The sequence below is a fragment of the Podarcis liolepis genome, assembly GCF_965112155.1.
Source record: "Podarcis liolepis genome assembly, chromosome: 4".
NCBI classification, from domain to species: Eukaryota; Metazoa; Chordata; class Lepidosauria; order Squamata; family Lacertidae; genus Podarcis; species Podarcis liolepis.
Window position 1 is genome coordinate 36331843 of NC_139558.1, and position 26984 is coordinate 36358826.

The 26984-nt window shown below is 43.0% G+C and overlaps 1 protein-coding gene across 3 annotated transcripts in view; it reads left to right on the forward strand.

Moving 5' to 3' along the window:
* The first annotated feature begins 234 nt into the window (after nucleotides 1–234).
* CD99 (CD99 molecule (Xg blood group)) overlaps nucleotides 235–26984 on the forward strand; it is a 31842-nt gene continuing 5092 nt past the window's right edge. Inside the window, exons 1-10 of one of the 3 annotated variants that reach the window (XM_083502141.1) lie at nucleotides 235–538; nucleotides 13330–13362; nucleotides 14447–14500; nucleotides 15772–15807; nucleotides 17856–17927; nucleotides 18677–18730; nucleotides 21573–21596; nucleotides 23358–23387; nucleotides 26026–26136; nucleotides 26413–26466. In XM_083502141.1, the coding sequence (XP_083358267.1) occupies nucleotides 475–538; nucleotides 13330–13362; nucleotides 14447–14500; nucleotides 15772–15807; nucleotides 17856–17927; nucleotides 18677–18730; nucleotides 21573–21596; nucleotides 23358–23387; nucleotides 26026–26136; nucleotides 26413–26466 (532 nt within the window). In that variant the 5' untranslated portion in view covers nucleotides 235–474. Of the gene's footprint in view, nucleotides 539–13329; nucleotides 13363–14446; nucleotides 14501–14778; nucleotides 14878–15771; nucleotides 15808–17855; nucleotides 17928–18676; nucleotides 18731–21572; nucleotides 21597–23357; nucleotides 23388–26025; nucleotides 26137–26412; nucleotides 26467–26984 lie in introns of those variants that run through there. The other 2 variants (XM_083502142.1, XM_083502143.1) reach the window with 2 other exon arrangements.

Consider the following 26984-nt stretch of genomic DNA (forward strand, 5'->3'; position numbering starts at 1 on the left):
ATCTGAGCAGCAGGCCTGCGATTCCACACACGGCTCCCTTCGCAGATGGAAGAAAGCCCAGCTGCGCCACACCCGAGCCGGCGGCTGCCCGCGGGTTTCCTATTACTTCGGGGCATGACTCAACGCTAGTGTCTTCTCCTGGCCACCGGGGTGGGCGTTGCTCTCGCTCGCCTCTCCTTCCATTGGCTGCCGGCGCTGGGCGCCCACTCCGCATTGGCCGCCCTTCTCCTCGGGGGCGGGTCTCCGAGCGAGCGCCGCTGCGAGTCCCCTTTTTGGCTGCGGGGCTGCAAGTTGCGGGCCGCTTGTTTTGCAGCTGAAGCGGAGAGGGCGAGGAAGGGAGCTCGCGGGAAACGGGGTCACTCGCTCCATCCTCTGAGAGGAGGGGGGAAACAAGGAAAGGACCCGAGCAGGGATTGGCAGCGCCGCGAAGTTCGCCTCAAGTCTCGGCGGGCAGCAGCTGTCGACGGCGGGACCATGACGAGACTCGCCCTCCTGGTGCCTTTCGCCGCGCTGGTGCTGCTGGCGGGACGCGGCCGAGGTAAGGAGCGCTGCTCGGCCCTTTTCCCCTCGCGCGCCTCTAGCCTTCGATGCGGGGCGCTGCCCGTCCCTCTCTCCCCCAGCCCGAACAAATGCTCCGGGAGAGCGGCAGGAAAAGGGGAGCAGCAGCAGCCGCGCCCCGACGGGAGGCGCCGAAGGGACGCCCACCCCCTGCCCGCCGCAGCGCCGCTCCCCGCCGCCTTTGTGCTGCCAGCCTCGAGGAGCGGGCGAAGGGAAGCCCGTCTCCACATGCTCGAGGACATCCTCTTCTTCGAAGGCTCGGCTTGCCAAAAGAGTCCCCGGCTCAGATGCAGGGCTTTTTTTTCTGGGGGTATGCATACCCCTAAAATTTTTGAGAGTTTTTTGTCCTTTTATCCTTTTGTCCATTTATCGCATTTATTTTTCCCGATTTGAACTATAAAATGGTGGTTTTCTGGAGTCCAAATGAGACTACCCCTAAACATTTTTTTCCGGGAAAAAAATCACTGCTCAAATGGATCCTAGAAGGATTTTTTTTTTTGGGGGGGGGAGAGTGGGAATCGTAACGGGGTGACAGGCGTTTGACCCAAATTGGGGTGTAAGCAAGTTGTTTTTGTTATGTATTTAGGGACACCCTGCCTTTTCCCCTGATAGGGACACAAGGCAGATAAAATAAGAACAACTGAAAACATAGTGGGCAATAATAATAATAACCCAATTAAACATTAGAGTCTGGGACACACTTCCAAGAAGAATATGCTGATGGTTTCTCTTTAGGCCACATGGACAGGATCACACCCACAGGGATGCCATGTTGAATAAAATATTGGGGGGGGGGGGTAAACCCTGCCCTGCCCAATCAATCACATGGTGGGGCACACCCGCACCATTTGAATGGCAGTGCCCATCAACTTGGGGGGCCCTGGCCCTCTCAAGTATGGGGGCAGCCCATGGACATAGCCAAGGGGGGTCAGGGAGGGGCAGCTGCCCCCCCAAATCAATAGAAATAAAAATATATAGCTAACTGAGGTTCTCCCCGCCACGCAATAGGCCTGCTCCCCCCCAACAAAGGTCTCTCCCCCCCAACAAAAATCCTGGCTACACCTTGGCCCCTAGGAGTTGGCTCCTGTGGTACCCAGGTGTTGTCCTAATATTGTGGAATTATTCTCCCACTTCACCCCTTAAGCTTGCTCTGAAAGGAGAGGGAATTCTGCCTGCATCATGTCTACATTAAAAAGAGATGTCACTGTTAAGATCTTAGATAAGTATGTGTTTTCTGGCTTCACCTCCCTGTTAGACATGCCCACAGGTCTTTGTATGGAGTCTTTCCCCAGTTGTTTAAGGACCTGGTACTATAAACTTGGTAGTACCTATTCCGATGCAGAGCGAACGGTGCTGAGTAAGGTGGCTGGGTGGGAACTTAGGGTAAAGTGTGAACTGGAGGGTATTTGTGGAAATTCATTCTTCCTGTTGGCTGGTTGTGCCAGACTCTTGTTTATTTATTTGCCACTGAATTAACATCCTAAACCAATAGGAAGGTAGCCTTGAAATCTATTATACTTTTATGGGGTAGGCTTAACTGCAACCTAATATTCTTTGGACTTGTATATTTTCACTGGGGGAAAGGCAATATAGAGTGCAGCCCTATATAGGTTTACTTAGGGGGAAGTCTCACTGAGTTTAGGGGGCCTTTCTCCATAATAGGTGCATTTAGGATTGCAACCTATGTTTGCTTTTGGCTTAGCTATGTTGTTGTTGAATAGTGACAGGGGTACTGAGGGAGGATTTTCCATGGCTTTGGAATAACCATTCCACGAGTATAGAAAATGCAGTATTATTAGCAGACTATTAACATACAACGGGTCCAGTTAAGGCAGGCTTCCTCAACCTCAGCCCTCCAGATGTTTTGAGACTACAGTTCCCATCATCCCTGACCACTGATCGTGCTAGCTAGGGATCATGGGAGTTGTAGGCCAAAAACATCTGGAGGGCTGAGGTTGAGGAAGCCTGAGTTTTGGACTAACTGTGACTGCTAGTCACATTATTTGAGCTGACTTCTTTGAAGGATATTTATTATGAGGATGGGAATTGACCTTTATGTGATTCAATAATTTGGAGGGGGTGCACATGATGCTAGAATTCCATCCTCCTGTGATATCTGGGGACACCCTGCCCCCCGGAATCATCACAGTTTTTGGAAAAAACATGTGCACACCCATAGGTGAAGGATGCATACAGCTGTTTTGGTCTTGTATGTGGTGGAGTAGATCTAAGAGTGCTGCTTTAAGTATGACAATATATTCACACTTAAGTGGTAATCTTTGTCTGAAGCAGCCCTGATGTACTGGAAGAACAAAATTGTCTTCTCTACAGCATATTATTCTATCATCATTGTCATAATCATCATTATTTTTTAAAAAACCATTTGTAACAGGACTTTCTTCCTTGGAGATCAGAGCATTGGTTATTGCTCAGGCTGCACATGATATTTTTCTTTCTTTTTATCTAAAGTAGTCTCTCAAGCTGCAATGCCCTGTGGGAGAGGGGGGAACATTTTAACCCTTTCCATTCTACTGCTTTTGCACATCTGCAAATTGTCTTAGAGCTGTGTTTAGCTTCATTTATTTTGTCCCCCCCCCCCATGAACTACAAGCAGCTATGTGTGGACAATAACATAGTTAGTGATCTGCACCAGGAGTAGGGGGGCTGTAGGGTGTCACGGCAGTGGAAGACAGGAGTGCCTGGCGTGCTCTGGTCCATGGGGTCACGAAGAGTCGGACATGACTAAATGACTAAACAACAACAAAGGGTGTCACGGGGGTCTATAGGGCAGCACGGGAGCGTGGCATGGGAGCTGCTGTACCTGGGGGTAGGGGTGGGATTCTGTGCCTCAGGGGAGTTTGCAGGTAGCATAGCGGTTCCTGGGCATTTCGGGTGCTGCAGGGGGAGGAGGAACCACTTCCAATCCCTGAAATCAGTGACTGCCCTAAACAAACTCAGCAACTGTGGTCTGCCCCAGGCGCCGGAGGGGGTTGCTGCACCACATTGTGTGTGTGGAGGTGAAAAAGCATCAGAGAGCAAAGGGTTAAAATGTTCTATCACACGCTTCCTCCTCTTTGCATCATGTTCAGTTTGTCTCTTAGCCTTAGAACAACCCACTGAGTTAGGTTAGTCTAAAATATTCAAGCACTCCTTGAACATTGCAGCTGAGCAATGTTGAAGTTGAACGTATAACAAGTTGAGCAGTGCAGTTGTTTTGCTCTAATTGCATTAAGTTTAACCAGACAGGGAAATAGCTTTTCTTGAATGCCTTTCCATTTTGGAATTCTGGCCCAGATAAATTCCCATTTTAGGCAGCGCAGCTAGGTACACAACTTTTTGACTACAGCATAGTTCTCCGTGACAGGACCAAGTTTTAAAAATGCATTTACTTTTTGTTAGGAGAACATAGGGAATCCTTACTCTATTAGAGACCTTAAAAAAAGTTTAATACCATAGTTTATTATCCACCACCTGAACAAGTTTATTTGGACATAAATCTAGATTTCAATGATACCTGTATCTGGGTAATATGCTTGGGATGGCTGCCTTGAACTTTACAGTCTTTCTTGGCCCAAACCATTCATCTTCCTGCTCCTAAAGTGAGCATTATAGTTTTCCAATAAACAATTTTAGAACTGACTTGCATACATGTAAGTACTGTACTTGGATCCACCTTCTGTGTGACATGTACCACTCTGAGCAAGCCACCTCACTGGAACTGTTATGACTGTTCACTTATGTTAGGCATATTAATCATTTCCTTACCAACTATCAAACAACAGAGTCCTACAGTAGCATGTAGGTTGGCAGGGAAGTAATCTGTACACATAACATTTTGCAATTAAATGTTTTCTCACTTCTCCTTGCAACAATGGGCAAGTATAAATTAATATTTGTCAGCTGGTAACCTGCCAGTGCATGTGCATGCTGCATAAGCACAGGCAAGATGCAGCACTTCCTCTGGATACTGAGAGAGACTTTTTGTGTTATTCATGAGACTACAGTATGACAAGTGAAACATGGGGGAATAGAGAGCAGCTGTTGTGCGAGTTGTCATAGATGGTTGTCTATTGCTTCTGTAGGCAAAATCCTCAATTAGGAGTGAGACCAAGCAATAAAATGCAATGATGAATGGGAGCAGTTAGGAACATAGAAAGCATGCCTTCTACTGTGTCAGAGCTCTAGTCCATCCATCTATCTATTGTCTATGCCTACACCAGTGGTGGGGAATTTTCTCAGCCCAAGGACTTCATACCCTCGTGGCAGCCTTCTGGGGGCTGCATGCCAGCAGTGGCCAGGAGCAGAGGCAAAATGGCAGAGCAATGGAGATGACTCTTGTCTTCGTACAGTAGGGTGTATTCCAGCCACAAAATGCCTGGGTTTTGCGCACACTTCTCCATTCAGTCCAGCAAGAGGCATTGGTTCAAGGACTCATTTCAGCCAGGCAAAAGCACTTGAAATGGACAACAAGCATGGCTGCTGGGGGCTGGCCTGGGGAGAGTCCTGAGAGCTGGAGAGAGGCTTGGGGAGTTGCATTTAGTCCCCACGCATGAGGTTCCCCAATCCCTGGCCTACACTGACCCACAATGGCTCACCCAAGTTTTCAGAATGGGGACATTTCCAACCATGCCTGGAAGCTCCAAGGATTGAACTTGAAACCTTCTGCCTGCAGAGTTTGTTCTGCCACTGAGTTGTGGCCCCACGTCACAGAATTACTGTGTGAGCTGCTTGTCCTAGCAGAGATTGCCTTACCATTTAGCTATTGCCCACCTGGTTATGCATCAGGTTCCAGTTATGTTAGCAAGTGGGAATCTTACTGGTGCAGGGATGTTTAAAAAAGGACAGCTTAGCAGAAATATTAGCATTATTGTATTTTATGTTTATTGTTCTGGGGATAAAAGAAGAGGAGCAGGGTATAAATATGTTGGTACTGAACTGGCATCCTGCCCACCTAGCAGTTCGAAAGCACGTCAAAGTGTAAGTAGATAAATAGGTATCACTCTGGCGGGAAGGTAAATGGCATTTCCATGCACTGCTCTGGTTCGCCAGAAGCAGCTTAGCCATGCTGGCCACATGACCCGGAAGCTGTACGCCAGCTCCCTTGGCCAGTAAAGCAAGATGAGCACCGCAACCCCAGAGTCGTTCACGACTGGACCTAACAGTCAGGGGTCCCTTTACCATTACCTTTTTACTGAACTGGCAACATGCAGTAATATGCATTGTAGGAAAAATCCTAAAAATACAGCAATTAAATTAATCCAGCCGCCTGTCCATAGTACAGGTAAATGAAAGCATAATGCAGGTATTGTAAGCTCACAAGGCAACAGCAGTGCATTAGCTGCTTTAAGTATAGGGTCTTTCCCCTACAAAACTGCTGTCAAAAGAACAAAAAGGAGAAACAGCATCTTTGTTGGAAGACAAGCTGTTAGGCAATTCATTCCAGATGTTTGTTTTCCTCAACCCTTATTGATTAAACCTTGAACTTTTGCCAGCAGCTTTGTGTTTACTGGGTATGTTTATCCTGTGGATTGCAAATGGTCCACCTGCTCTCTCCTCATTCCTTTCCCCCACTTGTGCAAGGAATATAGCCCATTTCCAGGGGGGAAGGAAGCAATGGATGATGATGGCAGGTGAAAGAAAATAAAGAGAGAGGCATTCAGCACTGAACCTTACAGTCAACAATGAGCACAAGCTTCGCATTAAGTGCTGTCTGCAGATATGCATTGGTGTTACCAGAATGAAACTGTATCACACTCCAGTGTGGGTAAGACTGCCATGTTAAAAGCCTGGGCATCATCTTAGGTGCTGTATCTTTCTGTGCATCTGGCTGAGGAGGGCACATGATGCAGCTGCCTTGGAGAAGCTAAGAAGGTCTGGATCTTGTCAGTACTTGGGAAACCTTGGCTTCCATGACGTCATGGAAGACAGGTGGCACTCACACAATGCAATAAGCATTGTAAAGATTAAAAAAAACACCCAGTAAGATAGAATTGGAAACCTATTGCATTCTTAACTGATTGTAGTGATACAGTTACAGATTTGATTTAAAGATATTCTGTTGACTTGTGAAATAGCTGGGCCTCTGTTCTCCTTCCATGACTGGAAGCGTCTTCCATTAACAGAAGTGAAACTATTGGATACATTCCTGTTAACTACAACATGGTGGTGTAGGTTTTCCTGAAAATAATCAGTGCAAATATGGATAATTTGTAGGGGGGATTGCTGATGCCCTAATACTGATCTAGTTAGCATGCCTGTTTTGCCCTTATTTGGTATACAAAGCCCAAAAGAGCTCCTTTGAAATGACCAAGTTTGCCTAATAATGCATCTGCAATTGGCATCCATTCTTTGTTACCAATTAACTTGAGAGATCTGTAGGGTGGCAACACAAGAATGGGCCTTCTCTGCAGTGGCTCCCCCATCTGTGGAATGCTCTCCCCAGGGAAGTTTGCCTGGCGCCTTCATTATACACTTATAGGGGCCAGGCAAGAACGTTCCTTTTTAACCACGCCTTTGGTTGATTTGGACATCCTATGCCCTTTTAAAATGTGGAGGTTTTTTTGGAAGGTGGGTTATTAGGTTGTTGATTTTATATTTTGTGGTTTTATATTCTGGTTTTGTTCTGTGAACCACCCTGAGACCTTCGGGTATAGGGTGGTATATAAATTTAGTAAATAAATAAAACTTTTGCAATGGACATCTTTCTGCAGAAAATTTTGCACTCCCATCACTATTACTAAATTATTGGAGTATAAATATAGACTATGGGGAAATTGGAAAAAACCTATAGGCTGAAGATAGTCATTTGAGACACCGTTATTCCCCTTCCATGCGAAAGTATGTATTCCATCATGAGTCTCAGTGAGACGAGGGAAATCCCAAATCACGTTGTCAAGGTCTTGGCTGCAATCAATTTTGGGTAGTATTCCTACAGATGAATAAGTCAAATCAGTCTGGCATGCCTCATGGCCTTCATTTTTTTGTGGGAGGTGCAAGTGTTAATTTATGAAAGTTTAGCCTTGCATTAAAGTATCAGAAAAGTCTTAAGGATAGGATTCTTGAACAGCTAACTGTATTCCGAAAGAAGTACTGTGCTCTTAACCCAGTCACAACAGTGCATTTAGTAATGGTTCAGTGTTCAGTGCCCATGGTGCTATGCTTCTGATTTGCCACTGTGCGAACAGAATGTTATATAAGGTGGACCTTGCTTATGTTCCAGTGGGGCTCTTACATTTTACACTATGTTATGTTAGAAGTTAGTTTATATAGGACTCAGTATACCTCCTCCTTTTGTGTCAACTGCATCAGCTGCCTGTATCTGTCTGTGTGCAATTCAAAGTGTTGGTTCTGACATATAAAAAGCCATGCATGGCTTTTCAAGACTAGGTGGTGCCTTTCTCCATAGAACCCCGCCTGAGAATTGATTTTCCATGGAAGGCCTTTTTGGTGGTGTCCTTTCCTCTTTTGGAGTACACTGGGTGATCTGGGCTGCTCCCTTACTGCTTATGTCTAGCCAAGGCAGTTAAACATTCTTAGGAGGAAAGGAGATGTACAAACTATTTAAAATAAGTTCATGGCTGACAGACTGTGGCATTGGCACTTCTAACTTTGGAAAAGCTAACCTAAGGCCCGGAAGGCTACTTGCTGTTCACAGTTCAAAGCAGTGATCCCCCCCCCCAAAACACCACTCCCCACACAAAGAGACTCTTAAGTTGTGCAAACACATTAATTATCTGTCAGTGGTACTTACTGACCCTTTTAGCCACTTTTGCAAATTGCAATCTCTTTCCTAACACTGGCAACAGTCAACAGGAGTGCAAGAAGCTGTCTTATACTGAGTCAGATCATTGGTTCATCTAGTTCATATTGTCTGCTAGTTCATAAAAAATATTCCATATGGTATGTGTTACATTGCACATTTCTTTTTACCCTCCATCAAATAGTTGAATTTCAGACATTTCAAGAGACCAGCATTTCATTTCCCATTGAGCAACTCATGGAACTTTTACTTTCTTCTGGTATTGGGCAGTCGGGACCATGGCAGCCATTGTTTGACTTTAAACAAATGATTGTCATCTATATTTTGAGATGGAGAGCAGCCATTTATACTTAGATGTTACATTCACTTGGAAAGTACAGCATTCCTTCTGCATATATCTAATATAAAGTTTGTCTTACAGCTGAGCTAGTAAGTATTATTTACCTCTATTGCCTGGGGCTGTAACTAAGATAATGGCTGTGTCCCCAGCCATCATATCAGCTGAGCTAATGGTTACCTAGAGATGTGGCAGGAAGGGAGAAAGGGGTTAATGGACTATGCTGATTAATATGCTGATCAAAACAGGACAACCCCAAAATACCTGGGGTAAATTTGCACTGGCTAGTGTTACTGCCTTATTGGGAAAAGAAACTGATCACTGGAAGGGGGACACATTAAGTTAATCATGCTTCTCCCCCCAAAAAAGGTGCTTTTAGTACTGGTCGCTGCACAAAAAAACAACATGAGGCCCCAATCTGGATCAGGCCAGTGTGGACAAGGGATTAAATGTTTCACCCCCACATTCACCGCCCCTCACCCTCTGCAGTAAAGTGAACTGCCAGCATGCCAAAGGGGGAATGATTTCTGGTAAAAAGAGGATATGTTTTCATTATCCCAAGCCAGAAGGTGGTCTTGCAGAGCGACTTACTGTGTGTATGTATGTGTGGAAAGTTAAGCATTTGCCCCAGCTGGGCTCCTCCTTTAAAAAAGGCCTGAAAGGCAGTGATTTGAACTGCTGAAAGACACAGTAGAATGAAGTAACACAGATTAGTTTAGTGATTTGGTGGGTGGGAAGGAGCCTAGTGTAGACCCAAAAGCAGCTGGCAGCATGGTAACTTGTTAAAAACAGGGAAAGTGAAGTAGCAGAGGCATGGGATTTCAGATTCATAGGAAAGCATGTAGATGCAGTTGCGGTTGTAGTACTTGAATCTATGAAAAAGCTTTGTCTCCTAAGCTTGGCAATTCCTAACTTAAAGCTATTCGGACAGTACATTTTTGATCCCTTGCATCTTAAAAAGGGCTTTGAGATAACTTTTTCCTTGGACAGAAAACTAGTACAACAGCAGCTTTTTAGCTTGGAGCAGTGTGCTGATAGAAGCAGTCTGTGTGGTGTACACTTTCTTGAATCTGCAGTGCAGCGTCGACTCTTCCCAACTTCGTGGTATGTTGCTGCAGAGCTAATTATAAAGGGCTGCTTGGCAGCGCGTGTAAACATCCTGCCAGGGTTTTTGCCTCATCGAGTAGCCCACAGATTTCTGCGTAGCACGAGATGACTCATGCTGTTGCAAGCTGTCAGTTATTCTCATATGAGTCATGCTTGTATGCCAGTCCCTCTGCTTTAAAGGTGTCCAAATGTCCAGATCTCTCTATTGAGCTGTTTTGCAGAGGTGATATGGCAAAAGCATTCCAGTCTGTTACTCATTAGCGGGGAGGGTGTCCCCCACTTCATCGTTCTGAAATCCCATACCCAGTGGTTTTGGTGTGCCTCTGTTGCTAAATGGATTGCAGATGACAAATGAAACTCAGAGAAAATCGCAACAATAAAAATGATCAAAATGCAAGGGGGCAGGAGGGAGAGGTTAAATATTACCCTCCCTCCAGTCATTTGAAATGGACATTTGCTTTTGTTTATTGAAAAGGTGGCACAATGTTTTCATTGGTGTTGATCTCATTGGGCTGGATCCTGACTCTTCTCCATGGGTGTAAGGGATCCTTCTGTGAACAGAACTATCCTTCTGATTTTTAGAAGTTCTTTCAATTTTTTAAGAAAAGTTGGGAACCATGTTATTTTTAATTGAATGGTGTTGAGCTGTTTAGTCACACTTTATAGTCATTTAGCAAGATATATCTGCCAATATCAGAACAGAACTTTCATCCCACCCAGCACTTTCTTTCCTGATAAATCTCTATTGGTAACCGGACAGGAAATAAGTTACCGTATGTGTTTTTAAACATTAGTTTTGAGTTGGAGGAGAAAACCCACCAAAAACAAGGCACCTTATCAACATGCTAATGGTTTTTCACACATACCTGCATCCTAATTGACTGTCTATGGCTGAAAATAAAAATTGATAATGTGTTCATCCAACCACTGTACTGATTCCTGCTGCTTTCATCAGCAGGCCTTTATATTATTATATTTAATGGATTTATTAACTACCATTCAGAACACAATATTTTTGGACACCCACTTACAGCCATTTAAAACAATTGTTTAAAACAATAGCTATCATAATAACAGCAATAAAAAACATTAATATGTCACAGCCAGCGATATCCATATAAGGCTAGAACAGATGCTGCTGCCTTTTGGATCATCTCATTATTAGACTCCATTTCATTTTCCTTATGCGTGGTGGAATTGAACACTGGAAGTAGTAGTTGCTGTAGGGTGGGGCAGGTCCAGCATGAATGCAGTCATGCACTTATCCATGGAATAGTTTTGGGTGCAGGATTGATAGACAACTTGCCCAGAAGTCATGTAGGGTGGTCACTTTTGTTGTTGTTGTTTAGTCGTTTAGTCGTGTCCGACTCTTCGTGACCCCATGGACCAGAGCACGCCAGGCACTCCTGCCTTCCACAGTTTGGTCAAACTCATGCTGGTAGCTTCGAGAACACTGTCCAACCATCTCGTCCTCTGCCGTCCCCTTCTCCTTGTGCCCTCCATCTTTCCCAACATCAGGGTCTTTTCCAGGGAGTCTTCTCTTCTCATGAGGTGGCCAAAGTACTGGAGCCTCAGCTTCATGATCTGTCCTTCCAGTGACCACTCAGGGTTGATTTCCTTCAGAATGGAGAGGTTTGATCTTCTTGCAGTCCATGGGACTCTCAAGAGTTTCCTCCAGCACCATAATTCAAAAGCATCAATTCTTCGGCGATCAGCCTTCTTTATGGAGGGTGGTCACATGTATCCTTTAAACACTGAGATCAGGGCTTTGGGGAAAACACAATCCCTGAGGAGGTACAAGAAGACTGATGGCATCCTGTCTTAGACAAAATTGTGATCACTCAGGCAGGTACAAAGTGTTAGCACATGCTGTTCCAGCTTTGCAGGGTGATGTTGAGGGAGCATATCTATTGGGCTGCTATTGAGAACCTTCTGAAAACCCATACTTCTACCCAAGGGAAATAGACAAGTTTGGGGGTACAAGGGTACTGTTGACAGATGCCGAGGGATATGTGTTTGGCAAGCTTGTAATGCCTCTTCAATCATGTTAAGAAATGGAAGAATGGAAAAGTTAATTGGACAAGCTCTTGTGTTTTGTTATAATCACCCTGCAGTGACCATTTTTTCCTTAGACTGTTCTTTTGCATGTGGCAGAGCCTGCCAACCTTGGATTCATTTGCAGCCTGAAGATACTGTCACGGGCAACACACCCCACGGGCAACACAACTAAGCACACATTGCAGCCAGTTCTTCTGGCTACAACAAAATGCTTCTTTCAAGCTTAATTTCAGTGGAAGGGGACAGGGAGGGGGGGGGGCAACGAAAGCTGCTATGGGCACATATGTATACACAGATGCTACATTGGTGACCCCTTGTGTGTGACATAGGGCATATCTATGCAACTAGATACAAACAATCTTAAGGAAACGGACTGAGGAGTCATCTAGTTTAGTGTTCTGTTTCTAGTGGGTGCTTCCAAGAAGCTTACAAGCAGGATATGAAAGGAAACCAGTATCTGGCATTTAGAGGTAAACTGCCTCTGGACACAGTCTTGGCCAATAGCCCTTTATAGGTCTACACCGTGGGGAAGACTCTTTATTACCATTGGTTTCGTATATCACAAGCTTTGCAGTTTTGTTTTTGGGTTTACCATACAATTTATTGGCTGTCCTTCAGCACATCTGGCAAGATTAAACTGCTGGATATATTGGTGCTAACAAGGAAGGAGAAGATGAGAATTTGTATTCTGGTTCAGATACTTCAGGTGGTGCAGAATGTGGTGGCCAGACTGCTGATGGGGGCATGTGGTTGACAACATGAAAAACCATTTGTATAACACCCACAGTGGCTGCTACCAAGACAGATTTACGGTCTATGCATTATCAAGCCCCGAACAACTTAGGCCCATGTTAGGACTATCTGAAGCCTTGTATCCCAGCCAAATCACTAAGACCATCTGCAGGACCACCACTGGTTGTTCCCCAAGTGGGTGAGGTTAATCTTAACAGTGACAGGAAACTGAGCCTGTGTAATGCTTTTCCAACAGAGACCTAGCAGTCACCTTTTGTTTTAACCTTTAAACATGTGCTGGAAAAAGTTCTATGTCACCAAGTTTGTGCAAGCAATTAAGAAACTATTGATGATCTCTGATTTTAAATATTTATGTTGTTTTTATTGTATGTATGTATGGCGGCTATGGGACGTGGGTAGTGCTGTGGTCTAAATCACAGAGCCTAGGGCCCGCAACGGGGTGAGCTCCCATTGCTCGGTCCCAGCTCCTGCCAACCTAGCAGTTCGAAAGCACGTCAAAGTGCAAGTAGATAAATAGGTACCACTCTGGCAGGAAGGTAAAACGGCGTTTCCGTGTGCTGCTCTGGTTCACCAGAAGTGGCTTAGTCATGCTGGCCACATGACTCGGAAGCTGTCTGCAGACAAACGCCGGCTCCCTTGGCCAGTAAAGCGAGATGAATGCCGTGACCCCAGAGTCTTCCGCTACTGGACTTATTTTTTCCTTTGACTAGAGGCATACAAATATATTTATAAATAAGCAAATATTTTAATTTTACAGGACAAGATTTTGACTTGGCAGATGCATTTGGCGGTAAGTTAACTACAACCTAATGAAGTAAACTTAAGAATATTTAATGGGTTTTATAGTAATCATGATATTGTGATGTAGATTTTAGTCTAAATCAGATCTTAACCCTGTCTTAGCTTCAGATGCATCATGCTGCATTATCTCAGTTTGATGAATCAAGAGGGCTAATCCTGATTTATAGAGCCCAATAATTTTAAACAAGGTGGATAATGTAGAATTGAGGGTAGGAGGGGAGGAAATGTTAAATTACTTTAATGTAAAAATCTGCAGTGCCATGAGATTGAGCTGTGATTAACATACCAGCACAGCATTATATATTCAAGAGAGCTGGAAAACTAATTACCAGGGTGTACACTGGATTCAGATGAATTTGAGGCTGAACCAAATCTTATGGTCAGTGCACACCTCTACTCAGTTATGTGAGCCTAAGGGGCTTTAGACATGCTAGCACAGGGGCTGGGGGAGCAGTAGCCTCTTGCCCAACTGCTTTTGAAAGTGATAGGAATTGCAAATATAGTTTGGTATTCAACCCCCCACACCCAGGTGAAAACATTTATTCTGAGCTAGCACAAATCCCTTGTGGGAACCTAAGCAGCTCTTTCAGTTTACGCCCAGCACCCATGCACACCCACACCCACACAAGGGTGTGGTCTATAAAGCTTGACCATGTGCACTGTCCAAAGTGAATTCCTACCTTCCATTCCCCACCCCCTGCTTTGGCACAAACTTTGCTTTGCCTCCTACCCCCTTCGGATGACCAGTTTAGGGTTTGCCACAGCTCTACTTTACTCATTGTGCAAATGAGCAGCAAAGGCTCGCACCTTGTATCTGGTTTCTTTGTGTATTTTTAAAAATAATGAATATATGTTACCCACCCTTCGCAAAACATCCTGGGTGAGGTCTAGTAAGAATAAAAATGCAGTCAAGCAACTATCTTACCAGCAAAAATAAGTGCAGCCCTGTCCAGTTTGTGTGTGTGTGTGTGTGTATGTGTGTGTGTGTAATGCTGAATCAGTCCTAGCAAGTGCCGCCTTTGGTAACTGGTCATTGAAGTTATACTAAGCGCTGTGTGTTTTTAATATGGCAGATCCTGAAGATGTAACACAGAAGCCGATTCCACCTAACAAAAAGCCAACACAACGTGAGTATAAGAGTAATCAGAACATTGATGTGCATTGTGAAAACACCCGCCCCATGTGTGTCACTTACTGTTATCATTTTAAAAAAATCTAAATCGTTTTACCTGAAATATTTCATTTCTGGGAGAAAAATTACAACCGTGTTGTCTTCCCTGTTTAGGTGATGATGGCTTTAACTTGGCAGCTCTGTCCAGTTTGTGTGTGTGTGTGTGTGTGTGTGTGTGTGCGCACATAAAATGCTGAATCACTAATCAGTCCTAGCAACTACCCCCTGGTAACTAGTCATTCAAGTGATATTAAGCCCTGTGTGTTTTTAATATGGCAGATCCGACAGATGTAACACAGAAGCCGATTCCACCTAACAAAAAGCCAACACAAAGTGGGTATAAGAGTAATCAGAACATTGACTTGCTATTCCTATACATTTATTTTTCAGTGTACGTGACTAGGTTTGGGTTATAAATGGCATTGTGTGTCATGAGTTGTCATCCCTCCGTCTCAGGAAACAATGGAGGAGTGCGCTCTGCTGAGTACAAGACAAGTAGATGCCAAATTTGCCTTAGTCCAATGTTTTGTTTTGTTTTTTTGCAGATATGCGAGTGAACTTTCCATAACACTGATAATTCATGCATATAGGGTCTAATAATGCAACCCACTCAGGCTACATATAGGGCAGGACAAACATCCAAATAATGCATCCTTGACTACATGTGTACATGAATGTGAACACATGTCACCAACAGAGGTGTGATTTCCAAGATATTGGGCCTAGAGTCAGGGCATGCCATGGGGACATAGCCTTGCCAGACCATTTACAGAGGGGAAAGCATGAAGTACTAATAACTGTTCCAAAGTTTCTCATTGCGCAACAGAATGTGTTCCTCCCCCTCCTCCCTGTGTACTCCCTAAATCTGTTCTGGAAGTTCCCCCAACCCTTCAGAGCAAATTCGGGGACAGTGCAAGGTACATGCAGTGGGATATCTCATTGGGCTAGTTTTAATCTTCGTGCTAGTGAATCTACTTTATTGAGTACCATCCTTTCTGCTTTATAAAATATCAGTCATTTTAATCGATAATATTTCATTGGCAACCCCTGACATTGACCATGAGTACCCAATTTAAATAGGGTTCTACATACATTGTGAAGCCCCCCCCCCCCCCGGTGTGTGTGTCACTTACTATTATCAATAATAATTATAAAATCTAAATAGTTTTACTTGGAGTATTTCATTTCTGGGAGAAAGATTACAACTGTGTTGTCTTCCCTGTTTAGATGATGATGATGGCTTTAACTTGGAAGATGCCTTTGGTAAGTATTGTCTGCACTCCATGCAAGTCTAGTTTGTATGTTGCTTTTGAAGACAGTCGCAAATTCAAAGACAATAGCACAAGGATCTTTGGAAGTCCTTTGTACAAATAGCACTTCAGACCTTTGCAAACCTAAGGTTTTAAAGAGCAGTGTGAAGCTGTTTGCAAAAGGCTTTCAAACAGCCCTGTGTTGTGCTTTAAAGCAGCATCCGGCAAGATGCTGATGAGTGGAGATTTCAGTGCTGCTTTCTGCAGGGGTCTGAGCAGGATTTAAACTCAGCTTATCAACTGTTGAGTGGCAGTTAAATCCTGCTGCTTTGGCTGCACACACCACTTGCCTGTGAGGAAGTGGCACTTGCAGCTAAATTGAACTCTTCCAGCTCCCTCAGCAGCTGATGTCACCCTCCCAGATAGGTAGGTGGCTGTTGTTTTGGAAAAAAATGGCCTCGTGTGCCAAGACTGGCCCAAGAGCCAGAGCTTCCCTATCCCAGCTGAGCAGCATAAGCAAATATAATGGACAAAGCAGTATCCCGCCTCTCCTGGTATGCCCCACAGAGAAACCTACGGTCTTCAAATAAAAACATCTTGAAGGTCCCAGGCCACAGAGAAGTTAGGCTGGCCTCAACTAGAGCCAGGGCTTTTTCGGCTGTGGCTCCGATCTGGTGGAACACTCTGTCACAAGAGACCAGGGCCCTGCGGGACTTGACATCCTTCTGCAGGGCCTGCAAGACAGAGCTGTTCCACCAGGCCTTTGGCCAGGGCACAGCCTGACTCCCTCCCTCGGCAATCTTCGCAGAGCTCTGGCCCAATGGTTGCTAGTGGCTTGAATTAATTAATTTTTATAATGAATGATTTTAGAATGTTGTTTATGCTGTACTTTTGTACTGTTTTATTGTTGTTAGCCGCCCTGAGCCCGGCTTCGGCTGGGGAGGGCGGGATATAAATAAAATTTATTATTATTATTATTATCCCAACTGTACAGTTGCATCAAACAGTTTACTTAAAATCAGCCAGAGAATTGCCTTTTCCATCTTCCGCAGATTTTTGGAAATGGTGCTGCAAGATAGTCTACAGTCACACTTTGCACACTATAAAAACCTTTGCCAGATGTTGCAAGAATGCTAGTCCCATCATCCCCAACCATTGGTCATGCTGGCTAGGGGTGATGGGAGTTGCAGCCCAAAATACCTTGAGGCACCAATTTCAGGCATCTGACCCAGCACTACAGATGCTGTTTGTGTTTGCCTTTCCCTTGCTCTGTGTATGCATTCTTTAGTCACTGCGGGTAATCTGTACATCCCTCACCTGGATACATTTATAATTTGGGGGAGTTGGCAGGTGACATTCTTAGTGCCTGCGGGGAAGTAATATGTATATTACAGTGGCTTATTGAGCTGCCTTTACTCCTGTACCAAAAGAAACTTGAGGGAAGAGAGGGGAGGTTATTTATCCTGCTTGGTCTGGAACAACTCCTCCCCAAGGAGCTTAGGGTCTTCTAAATAGTTCTCCCCATCCCCATTTTATTCTCACAACAATGCTGTGAGATACATTTTGCTGAGAGACAGGCCCAAGATCACCTAATCAGTTCCATGGCTGAGTGAAGATTTGAACCCTGGTTTCCCAGATCCTAATAGCCCTGTGCCAAACCCTGAGGAGATTTCACCCCTCCCATACCCAAGAATCTCCTGATGATCTCCTGATAGTCTCTGCTGACTCTCCAGAGAGGAGGAGGCGTGTCCTGCCTATCCTAATAGCCCTGTGCCAAACCCTCCTTAAATTTGGATGGGTTTCTGAGGGTATGAAAGCTGCTGAACAAGAAAGTGATGGAATAACCTGAGAGCATGCCAGGATGTCATGTACACACAGCTGTGGTATTGGCTTTAAGCTAGATTCCAAGTTTTACCATTGTGGATGGGCTTGTCAAGTACATAATTCTACCTAAGAAGCAAGGAAAATGGGATAGCATTCCTACAAAATCAGACTATCAAGGTATTTTCTACTTCTCATATTTTGAAGTTTGTTATCTCTCTCTCTCTCTCTCTCTGTTAGTTCCTGACCCCAAGAAGCCAGCACCAACAGCACCACCTCACCCAAAACCTGGAAGTCATGGCAATACCGGTGGTAAGCTTCTCTAGAAATATTACTTCAGAGCGTAGCCTGACAGTATCAGCTATGGTCAGTAAACTAAAATCTAATATGAGATTAAAGAAGAGAAGTGATAACTTTCACCTGTGCTTCAGTGAATCTTCAGATCTTTATAGTTCACCATCTGCAAGATTTACAGCTCAGTGCTGATATAACACTGCTGATGGCTTACCCATAGCTAAGGGATATGGTGTGGGCTGCAGGCACATGCACTCTCTCTTTCCCCCTCTCATTCTCATGGCCTTCCTTTGTCAGCAATAATATAATGGAGCTTTATATCAGCATTGATTCTGGTTTTAGTTTTAACCAGAACTTGAAGTGATTTGTGAACCTGGTTAGAGCTCACTTAGTGAGCTACTGCACCAGACCTTTTGCAGGAGACATGGAGAAATTTATAAAGCATATATGTAATGTAAGGCACTGTAGGTGGAGAGTGCTGCCATCATGCACATGGGTGCTTGATGCCAACATTTTTCACAAAATGGCACTAGCATGGCTGTTCACCTGCCCCTCTTGAGCAACTCAATGTGAGTCTTACACGTTCTCCATAACCAGCTTAGCTGAATTATGTGGGCTTTTCTTCATGGTAAACATGCTTGGGATTGTAGCTATATTTATGATCCCTGGAAAAGTGCCACAAACACCATAGTGTACAGATTGACATAGGAAATATATGTTGTGGGTTTTTAGAAGACTTCATTCTAACAAATATTCTCTTTTCAAAGATTTTAGTGATTTGGATTTAAATGATGGTCAGGCACCCCCAGATCCACCAAAAGGTAAGTTTCTAGTGCAAACTGTTATAAATATACTTAGATATGTCACATTTGTGTTTTTTTAAAATACTGAGGGATTATGATGGGGGTTCTCTGGTCCAATAATAATAATAATAATAATAATAATAATAATAATAATAATAATAATAATATGTTTCCCTAAATCAGTTGAGATTTAATTTAGCTGGATTGACTTGCATTAACTAAGCAAACCTTTTAAAAATATTAATTTAAACATTTTTAACAGTTTTCTACTAGCCAAAATATGTTGAAATGTTTTATTTGGGGGTGTGGTGTGTGGGACAAACTAAAAAGATGGATTGTGCTGTGATCTTAGCTTTGGTGCTTACAGAAATTCAACATTTTACTTGGAAATCATCTTGATTAGAATACCTGTAGGTATTTTGAGATGGGCTTGGGAACTTGCATCTCTCCAGGTGATATAGGACTGCAATCCCATCATTCCTGATCTTGGGCTGATGGGACCTGGAGTCCTACAATGGCTAGAAGGCCACGTGTTCCCCATCTATTACAGATGTTTCCCTTCAATGCTGAGGGTTAGGGGCAATGACACTGAAAACATTGTGCATAAATACATGTTTCCCAGGAACAGGCATCTGAAAGTAAGTTAACTACAACTTTTTTAAAACAAGATTTTACTAACATTTCTATTCAATGTGCTATTAATTTCTGAAACAGGAAATGCCTAAAAATGGGTAAAGTATAGCCATGGCAAATGCTCAACTATACATCCTTGGTTTATTGAGCAGCTGTGGTTGACTTGGTGGGGATAGGAGCATAAGCAGTGTAAATCTTGCTCCAGAGTGATCAGAACTACCACACAGCTGTGGAGGCAGCGAAGAGACCCTACTCCAACATCTGCATCACATCCTTGAGAAGCCAACCAGCAGAGTTGTTCTGTATGGTCTGGAGGTTGATCACTCCTGACAAGGGGGTGCGGTAGATCTCTGGAGCACATGGTGCCTTTTCTGTAACCAATTGGCTAAACACTTTGAGGATAAAATTGGCCAGCTCTCCTGTTGTGGCATTGCCAGCCCAAGTGTCCAATGCCACATTGTTGGATCCAGTGTTGTGGGATAGATTCCAGTTAATTTGGTCTGATGATGTAGACAGAATACTGCCAGTGCTGGTTAGATCCTGTCAGTTAGTTGGAGTGGAGCGACCGAATTGATCCCGGATGTGATCAATGCCTCATTGTTGTAATCACATGCCTCCCACTACTCTTAAAGACACAGTGATGCATATTTTCTTAAACAGCCTGCTCTGAATCCAGCAGAATATAATGACTATAGGCAAATCACCAACATCCCTTTCTTTGCAACTATGGCTGAGAAGGTGGTAGTGGAGCCACTGCAGGCATTCCTGGATGAGGCTGGTTACCTGGATCTGCTGTGATCTGAGTTTCAGACCTGGTTTCAGAATTGAATCAGCTTTGGTTGCCCTAATCAAGAAAGAGACAGTGGGTGTGTGACTGTTACTTCTGCTTCATCTCTTAGCAGCTTTTGATACCATCAACTATATGAAGTGGCTTCAGGTTTTCATACATTACTTTCTCTTAGCCCCCACTGCCAATATTAGTATAGCAACACAGCTGATATAGCTTGTGCTTTCTTTACCATGAAAAGCCCACTTTGTAATATAAATATACTAATAATGAATTATTATTAATAGTTTTTGCATGAAATTAAACCTGAGTTGAAAGAGAGTAAATGCTCATATTTGCAAATTCCTTTTGCTTTGGAGTGGACAAACTACGGTCCAGTCACAGCAACACTAAACTCTTGAATTTCTTATTTTTTTCTCAAGGCCAAAATCATTTTCTATTAGGGACGATGGGGAAAAAACAGCTTCAGAGTGAACCAGGAAGTCTTTCTCTGTTGTCCTAATGTAGAGGGGGAACCAGGGAACACCCAAAAATTGCTTCAGTGGAGAAAGGGCTTCCTGCTTCATTCTGAAGCTATTACTGGGTCTTCTCGGGGCATGTATAACTCTAAATTTCCTTATAGCACTTGACAATCTTGGTTGTTGGCTAAAACATTGAATATGGAAGCAGGCTCATATCTTGCAAACCAATTGCTTAGTATACTGCCTGCACATTTTGCTTTATTAACTTTTGTTCTGCAAGGACTAAAGGCTTGCTTTTTAAAGAAATGAAACTCAAGAATCTGTTCCCCTGCTGGCCCTGGACCCAGTATCTGTTGAATTAGTTCCCAGTCCTGAAATGACAGCTTTGGGAATCTACTTTTCTATACCCCATTGTACATAATAGCAGTTTCAGCATTCCTGACCAGGCAGAAGCTCTTAACATAACACAGTTAATAACACTGATTTTTTATTTATGTATAATAATAATAGCTTAATAGTTTTAGTTTTCTGTTCTAACCATTCAAGGAACTAATGGCACAAGTGAGTGTCTGTAGTGGTGGCACTTGTACTGCTCAGATTTGTCTACATGCTCCTTGAAACTCCATGAAGGTCCTTCATAGATAGGACACACTTAAATGATCATGCATGATAAATGCACAAATCACCTTGATTGAGCATGATAAATGGCTGGATAATCTTTGAGTTTTTATCTGAGGCTGGTTTTGCAAGGCTCATGCAGAAGACTCTGATAGTTTGAACGTTATTTTACATTTTAAGTAAAGAAGTACAAACACATAGTTGGAATTGGTTATGTCTGCATGTATTCTATGCTCGGCTAATTGATGCTAACTTTGTGCACAGCTAGCTTACTCATAATTTCTCAGTTACTTTTCTAAGAATAATTTATGTTGATTTTGCTTCTCACGCTGTTATGCACAATTTTTCTTTCTTAATGTAGGCCGTGCTTCTAATCCTTCTGCAGGTATGTGAGCTGTGCAATGTTTGCTTTTCCATGTAGCAAGATATTTGCAACTGTTGTATGTTATAGCACACATGTCCTTGTTACATTGTTGTTATTGTTTTACTTGTAACTTGCAAGTCTCTTGCAAGTCTTGGTGATACTGCTCATTATATGCTTTCCATGGGGTTGTGAGCTACTTGAAGGCACGCAAGGTTCTAAAAAGAAAAACAAGAAAACAATCCAGTTTAATTGTACAGGCAGTCCTTAATACCTTTTATCAAAACAAATTTATTTTAAGGATAGCCTAACTCAAAGCAAGGCAAGAGAGCAATTGCTTGTAGTTCTGGACCTCAGTCTGATAGAAATATGATTACAGTCATACCTTGGATCTCAAATGCCTTGGCTCCTGAACAAAGCAGCTCCTGAACAATCTAAATTTGGAAGTGAGTGTCTATTTTTGGAAGCTGAATGTCCGACGCTCCTGCAGCCAATCTGAATCCGCACCTTGGTTTTTGAACGGTTCCAGAACACATTCTGTTCGAGAACCAAGGTACAACCATAATAAGAAAAACAGAAGACATATCTATGGACATTGATGAGCCAGTCATGGGTAAAACAAACACAAATGAAAGGATTGGCAAGACTGCAGGTAGAGTTAGGAGACGATCTATCATGTCTGGTCAGATACCAAGGGATGGACTAGGTGAGGTTAATCTGCAAATGTAGAACAATAAGCAAGGGACCAAGATGAATTGCAGACTGTGCTACCTTTTCACAGTATCTTCAGTACATCAGCAGTAGAAACAGTTGGTGTAGACCTGTGCAATAAGACTGTGGCTCTAGTCTGACTATCTATTCTCTCTGCTGCCATCTCACTTTTATATAGAAGTAGTGCAACACTAACAACACTTTTACATTTCTTTCCCTCCGACTCACATATTGGGAAGGGCAGTTATGTGATTGCATTCAGCGTTCTCAGAGGGCTGTTGTGTATCATTTCCCTCTGACTTAACTGCTCATACCCAGAGTATTTCATAGTACAGCACTGCTATCTGGAAACTGAAAGGGTTACAGCTAATTGTTGGAAGGGAATATTCTAAATATCTCCTCCAAGGAACTCTGGAAGGCTTATAAAAAAGGGGGGGGGATCGCCCTGCCTTCTGGGAGTCTTAGGTCATGCCCAGCACAAAGATAAACAGCAAAATACATCTGGAAATAAAATGCATGCCAAACTAAAATATTTAGAAAATAACCATCATTGAAACACCAACCCAGAAATTTCTTCTAGTGGCAATGAAACAACAACAATTTGGAAAGTTCTGTGTGATCTATAAAGTCTTCAGTTGCTGTCTCTCAACAATGAAGGGGACAGAGGTAACCTGAGGCAGAGATCATTCCAAAGTCAAAGCCCTTTAGGGATAAGTGATAGAGTACCTTTGGGTAAGCATTTCTGACAAGGAGACCAGCCAACTTTGAAAAAGTGTACCACACTATTTATATCTTTCAGTGATTAATAATATGCACCTTGCCTTTGATTGCTATTCATAGAAGAAGAAGGAACAATATATGAAGAGGCTTCAGGTTTAGATGTAAATGTTTATCTTGGTAATAGCACTGGCCCTTCACATACTGCTTATTTGTTAATACAAGAATCCTTCTGACCATCTTTTACTCTGCTAGTATTTGAATTGGAAGGTAGAACACTTTTTACTGCAGTTGCCTCATAGGGGGAATAAAGAGCTACTGTTTGCAAAGCATATTCTAACAAAGTTGTTTTCATAGGTGGCTCAGACTCTGGTGGCAAAGCAGAAGGTAAGCTTGTGAAGTTTTTTAATGGCACTTATAACTTTGGATTCTTAAGTCATCCCTAAAAGTTAACCTTTCGTGCTGCAGCGGTCTATATGTTTTATCCTTGCTGTGTGTGTTCTAGTTCATCAGGTCAGTTGTAGGACAGAACTATTATGAATGACATCTTACTGTGATATTAAATCATATCCAAGGGGGAAGCACAATGTCTGACAAAAGCAAAGTCCAAAATGGCGGTGTTCACACATCACAGTCATCCAGGGTTGTTGGCTTCTCACATGTAATGTACCTAATTATTATTATTTTTAATTACAGTTGGGAAGGGGGCACAAAACCATTTTGGTGTCCACATATGATATGTGGGTTAGCCACTCCTAGTGTTTAGGATTACAGTACAAATAGCAAAGTCTCAATGATGGGTCGAAACAGATCTAATAGCTGTTGGGCAGACTGGAAGTAAAATTTAATCAGGCAAACACGAAATGCCTGTGGGTGGCTTCTTTTACTCAGAGTAGGCTCATTGAAACTAATGGACTTTATTTAGTCCTATTCATTAATTTCAGTGGGCCTACTCTGAGTAATAGTTGACTACTACTCAAGTTTGCTAGATAGTATTCATTTTTGTGAAACAATAAAACTTTTTCTTTTACATAGAAAAATTTTCTGTAACTCTTAGCAGAGGCATCACTTCATTTAGTTGCAAAGTGTAGGCTATATTCTGATAATATAATATTAATCTATTCTTTAAGATAGGGATGGACAAGATGTGGTTCTCCAGCCTACAGCTTGCACTACAACTCCCATGATGGCCATCCTGCCTGGTTCTGATGGGTTTGGGAGTTCAACAATAACTGCAGGACCACAGGCATCCTACTTTTGTTTTAAGAGAAGGCAATCACATTGTAAAAGACACACATATACACAAAATAACATGGTCTTAAATTTCTTTCTGTTTATATATAAAAATGCAAAGCTGTGGTCATGCTGCAGTTTATGGTGGCCCTGTCAACTCCAGTGTGAAGAGCAGCCGGCAGGCAGGCAAGCAAGCAAACAAGCAGTGTGGGTGGCAGGCAGCCCAGTTATGATGTTTAAACATGGCTGCAGTGAGGTTTGACATTAGGAAACAGGTGCTTCACACAACGGTTTAGCAAGCCATTGTGTGAAGCCCCTCCTCACTTCTTTAAAAAAGGCTTGGGATTGGGGTGAGTTGGGTGGGTGGGGGCTTAGGCAACCTGTTGGGTAGGTAGGGTAGGGAGTTGGTGAAGAGGAAAGGGGTGGGGTTTGCCCAAGTGGGTGGTAAGAGTGGGTGGCAACAGGGTGGGTGAGGTTTGTAAGCAAAAGCCTTGGGTCTTTTAAAAATATAATTTGATTTGCATCCATCCTATCATTCCTTGCAGTTGGCAGGAACCTGTTGTCACTATATGATTCAGCCCCCCCCCCCTTTGAGCATTGTTTGAGCTTTTTGTAAGGAAACAAAATTGATGACCCTTCAAATTTCTGCTGAAGCTCTCGGATTTGTCATTACTTCTGGGAGGAAGTCTAGCCATCTGTTCCCCTTTCATTCCATCTGTTCTCCTTTCTATACACTTGCTTGAAACTTCTCATGAGCAAGCATCCCTTATCCGATCTGACAATCGCTGAGCCATTGCTTCCTCTGGAAGCAGATTGGACAGCAGTGAGTTGTAGCATAAGAACACAGCAATTGCTCTGCTGGATCAGGCCAGTGGCCCATCTAATTCATCATTGTGCTCTCACACTGACTAACCAGATACCTATGAGATGCCTAAAAGCACATCCCGAGAGCATTAGAGAACTCTCCCCGCCTGCACTTTTCAACATATGGTATTCAGAAGCATATTGCCTCCAACCATGGAGACAGAGTGGCTAGTAGCCAGTGACAAATATAACCTCCATGAATTTGTCTTTATCTTCTCTTCCGGCCATTCACGTTGGAGGTCATCACTGTCTGTCCTGAATCTTCCGACATCTTCTGTGTTGATTTCCATGAGTTCTAGTGGTGTGAGAGAGGGAGAAAAACCCACCTGTATTCATCTTCTCCATACATAATTCACACATGATTTTATGTGTGAGCCTATGAAGTAATGACTGGTTTGAATACTTGGGTGTTCTTCCTTTCCGCCATGCCTGAACTCACCATGGACTTGTTTAAGAATATGGATTTTTCAGCTAGAAGCCAATGATATTGATGTTGGAAACCTACATTTCACAATATCTAGCTTGGATTTTAAATGGAAGAATTAGCATTTCTTTTAATGCAACTTTTAAAAAAATTGTATACAGTTCTTTATCCATAGAATTCAGGGCGGTTCATAGCATAATAACTAAGTAATTGGAACTAGAGATCTTCCTGCCTTAGGAAGTACTACTGGGTAGTAAATACACAATCAAGCAGTCACAAACATTATGAAATGTTACATTTATTTCTAAATTTGCATTATTTGAAAGCTGTGAGTGGGTGTCTTTTAAAGAAAAAGGAGCAAACGCTATTGAATACAGTGATTTCTTCCAAGTGCATATTCTCTGGTGTCATTAAATTGCTCTTAAAAATGCTTTCTCTGTTATTTTTATTTATATGGCTTTTGAGAAGTGGATCAGATTAAGCCTGCTTTCTACCTTTTCACAGAAAATCCAGGAATGTTAGCTGGAATTATTAGCTCAGTACTTGTAGCAGTAGCTGGGGCTGTGTCAAGCTTTGTAGCCTACCAGAAGAAAAAGCTCTGCTTCAAAGCAAGTGGTAAGTTTTTATATTGAGTTTCTTTTTGCTTTTCATGTTTTGGCTTTAATGTTTCTATTAGCCTAACCAGTGACATGAGGAATCTTGTTTGTGTGTGCACAAGAGAGAGAGAGAGCTCCTCCATAATACGCATTATGACTGTATTAGAATTGTATCTCACAATGTAATTGGAGGCTTAAAGTTTGAAATGCGCCCACACTGGGCATTAGGTAATGTGTGTGAGCTGAATTATCTATGTGAAATATAAATGTATCTAAATTATGTTTGTATCTACAGATGAAGAAAATGTTAATATGCAAAGTCAACAAGGAGCACATTCTGAACCACCTGGTAAGGAATCTTCTTTATGAAAACAGAACTGAGTATGATTCTTTGCATACTTGAGATGTTTCAGAGTGGCTTTATATATGGGATTCTGCATGGTCTCCCATCAAAACAACAACCAAGGCCAGACCTCCTACTTAACATGCCTTCAAACAACACTCAGTTTTCACTTAACTTTGTCTTCCTTGCTAACCCTTTTATTAGCTTTATTTATTGGCCTTCTTTACATGACAGTTGTGAGATTCTGTAGATGTACCATATGGAGATACAGGCACTGGCCATTTTGTGGACATTCAATTTCTACGCCGTTTTCAGATCTGGAAGTGGGCATGGCAGGGTTGGAATGGGGTGGGGCAGACTTGCACACACTCCACCTATGTGTGTAGTGACCCAGAATGCAGCCTCCGCACAAACAGAGAGTTGCCTTCATATCTAAATGCCCTCAATTTGGTGGTTGGGCTTGGCTCATTAAGTGGGTGTGTTTTCTTCATTATCGGCTCTAAAATTGTTCTACTGCCACCTCC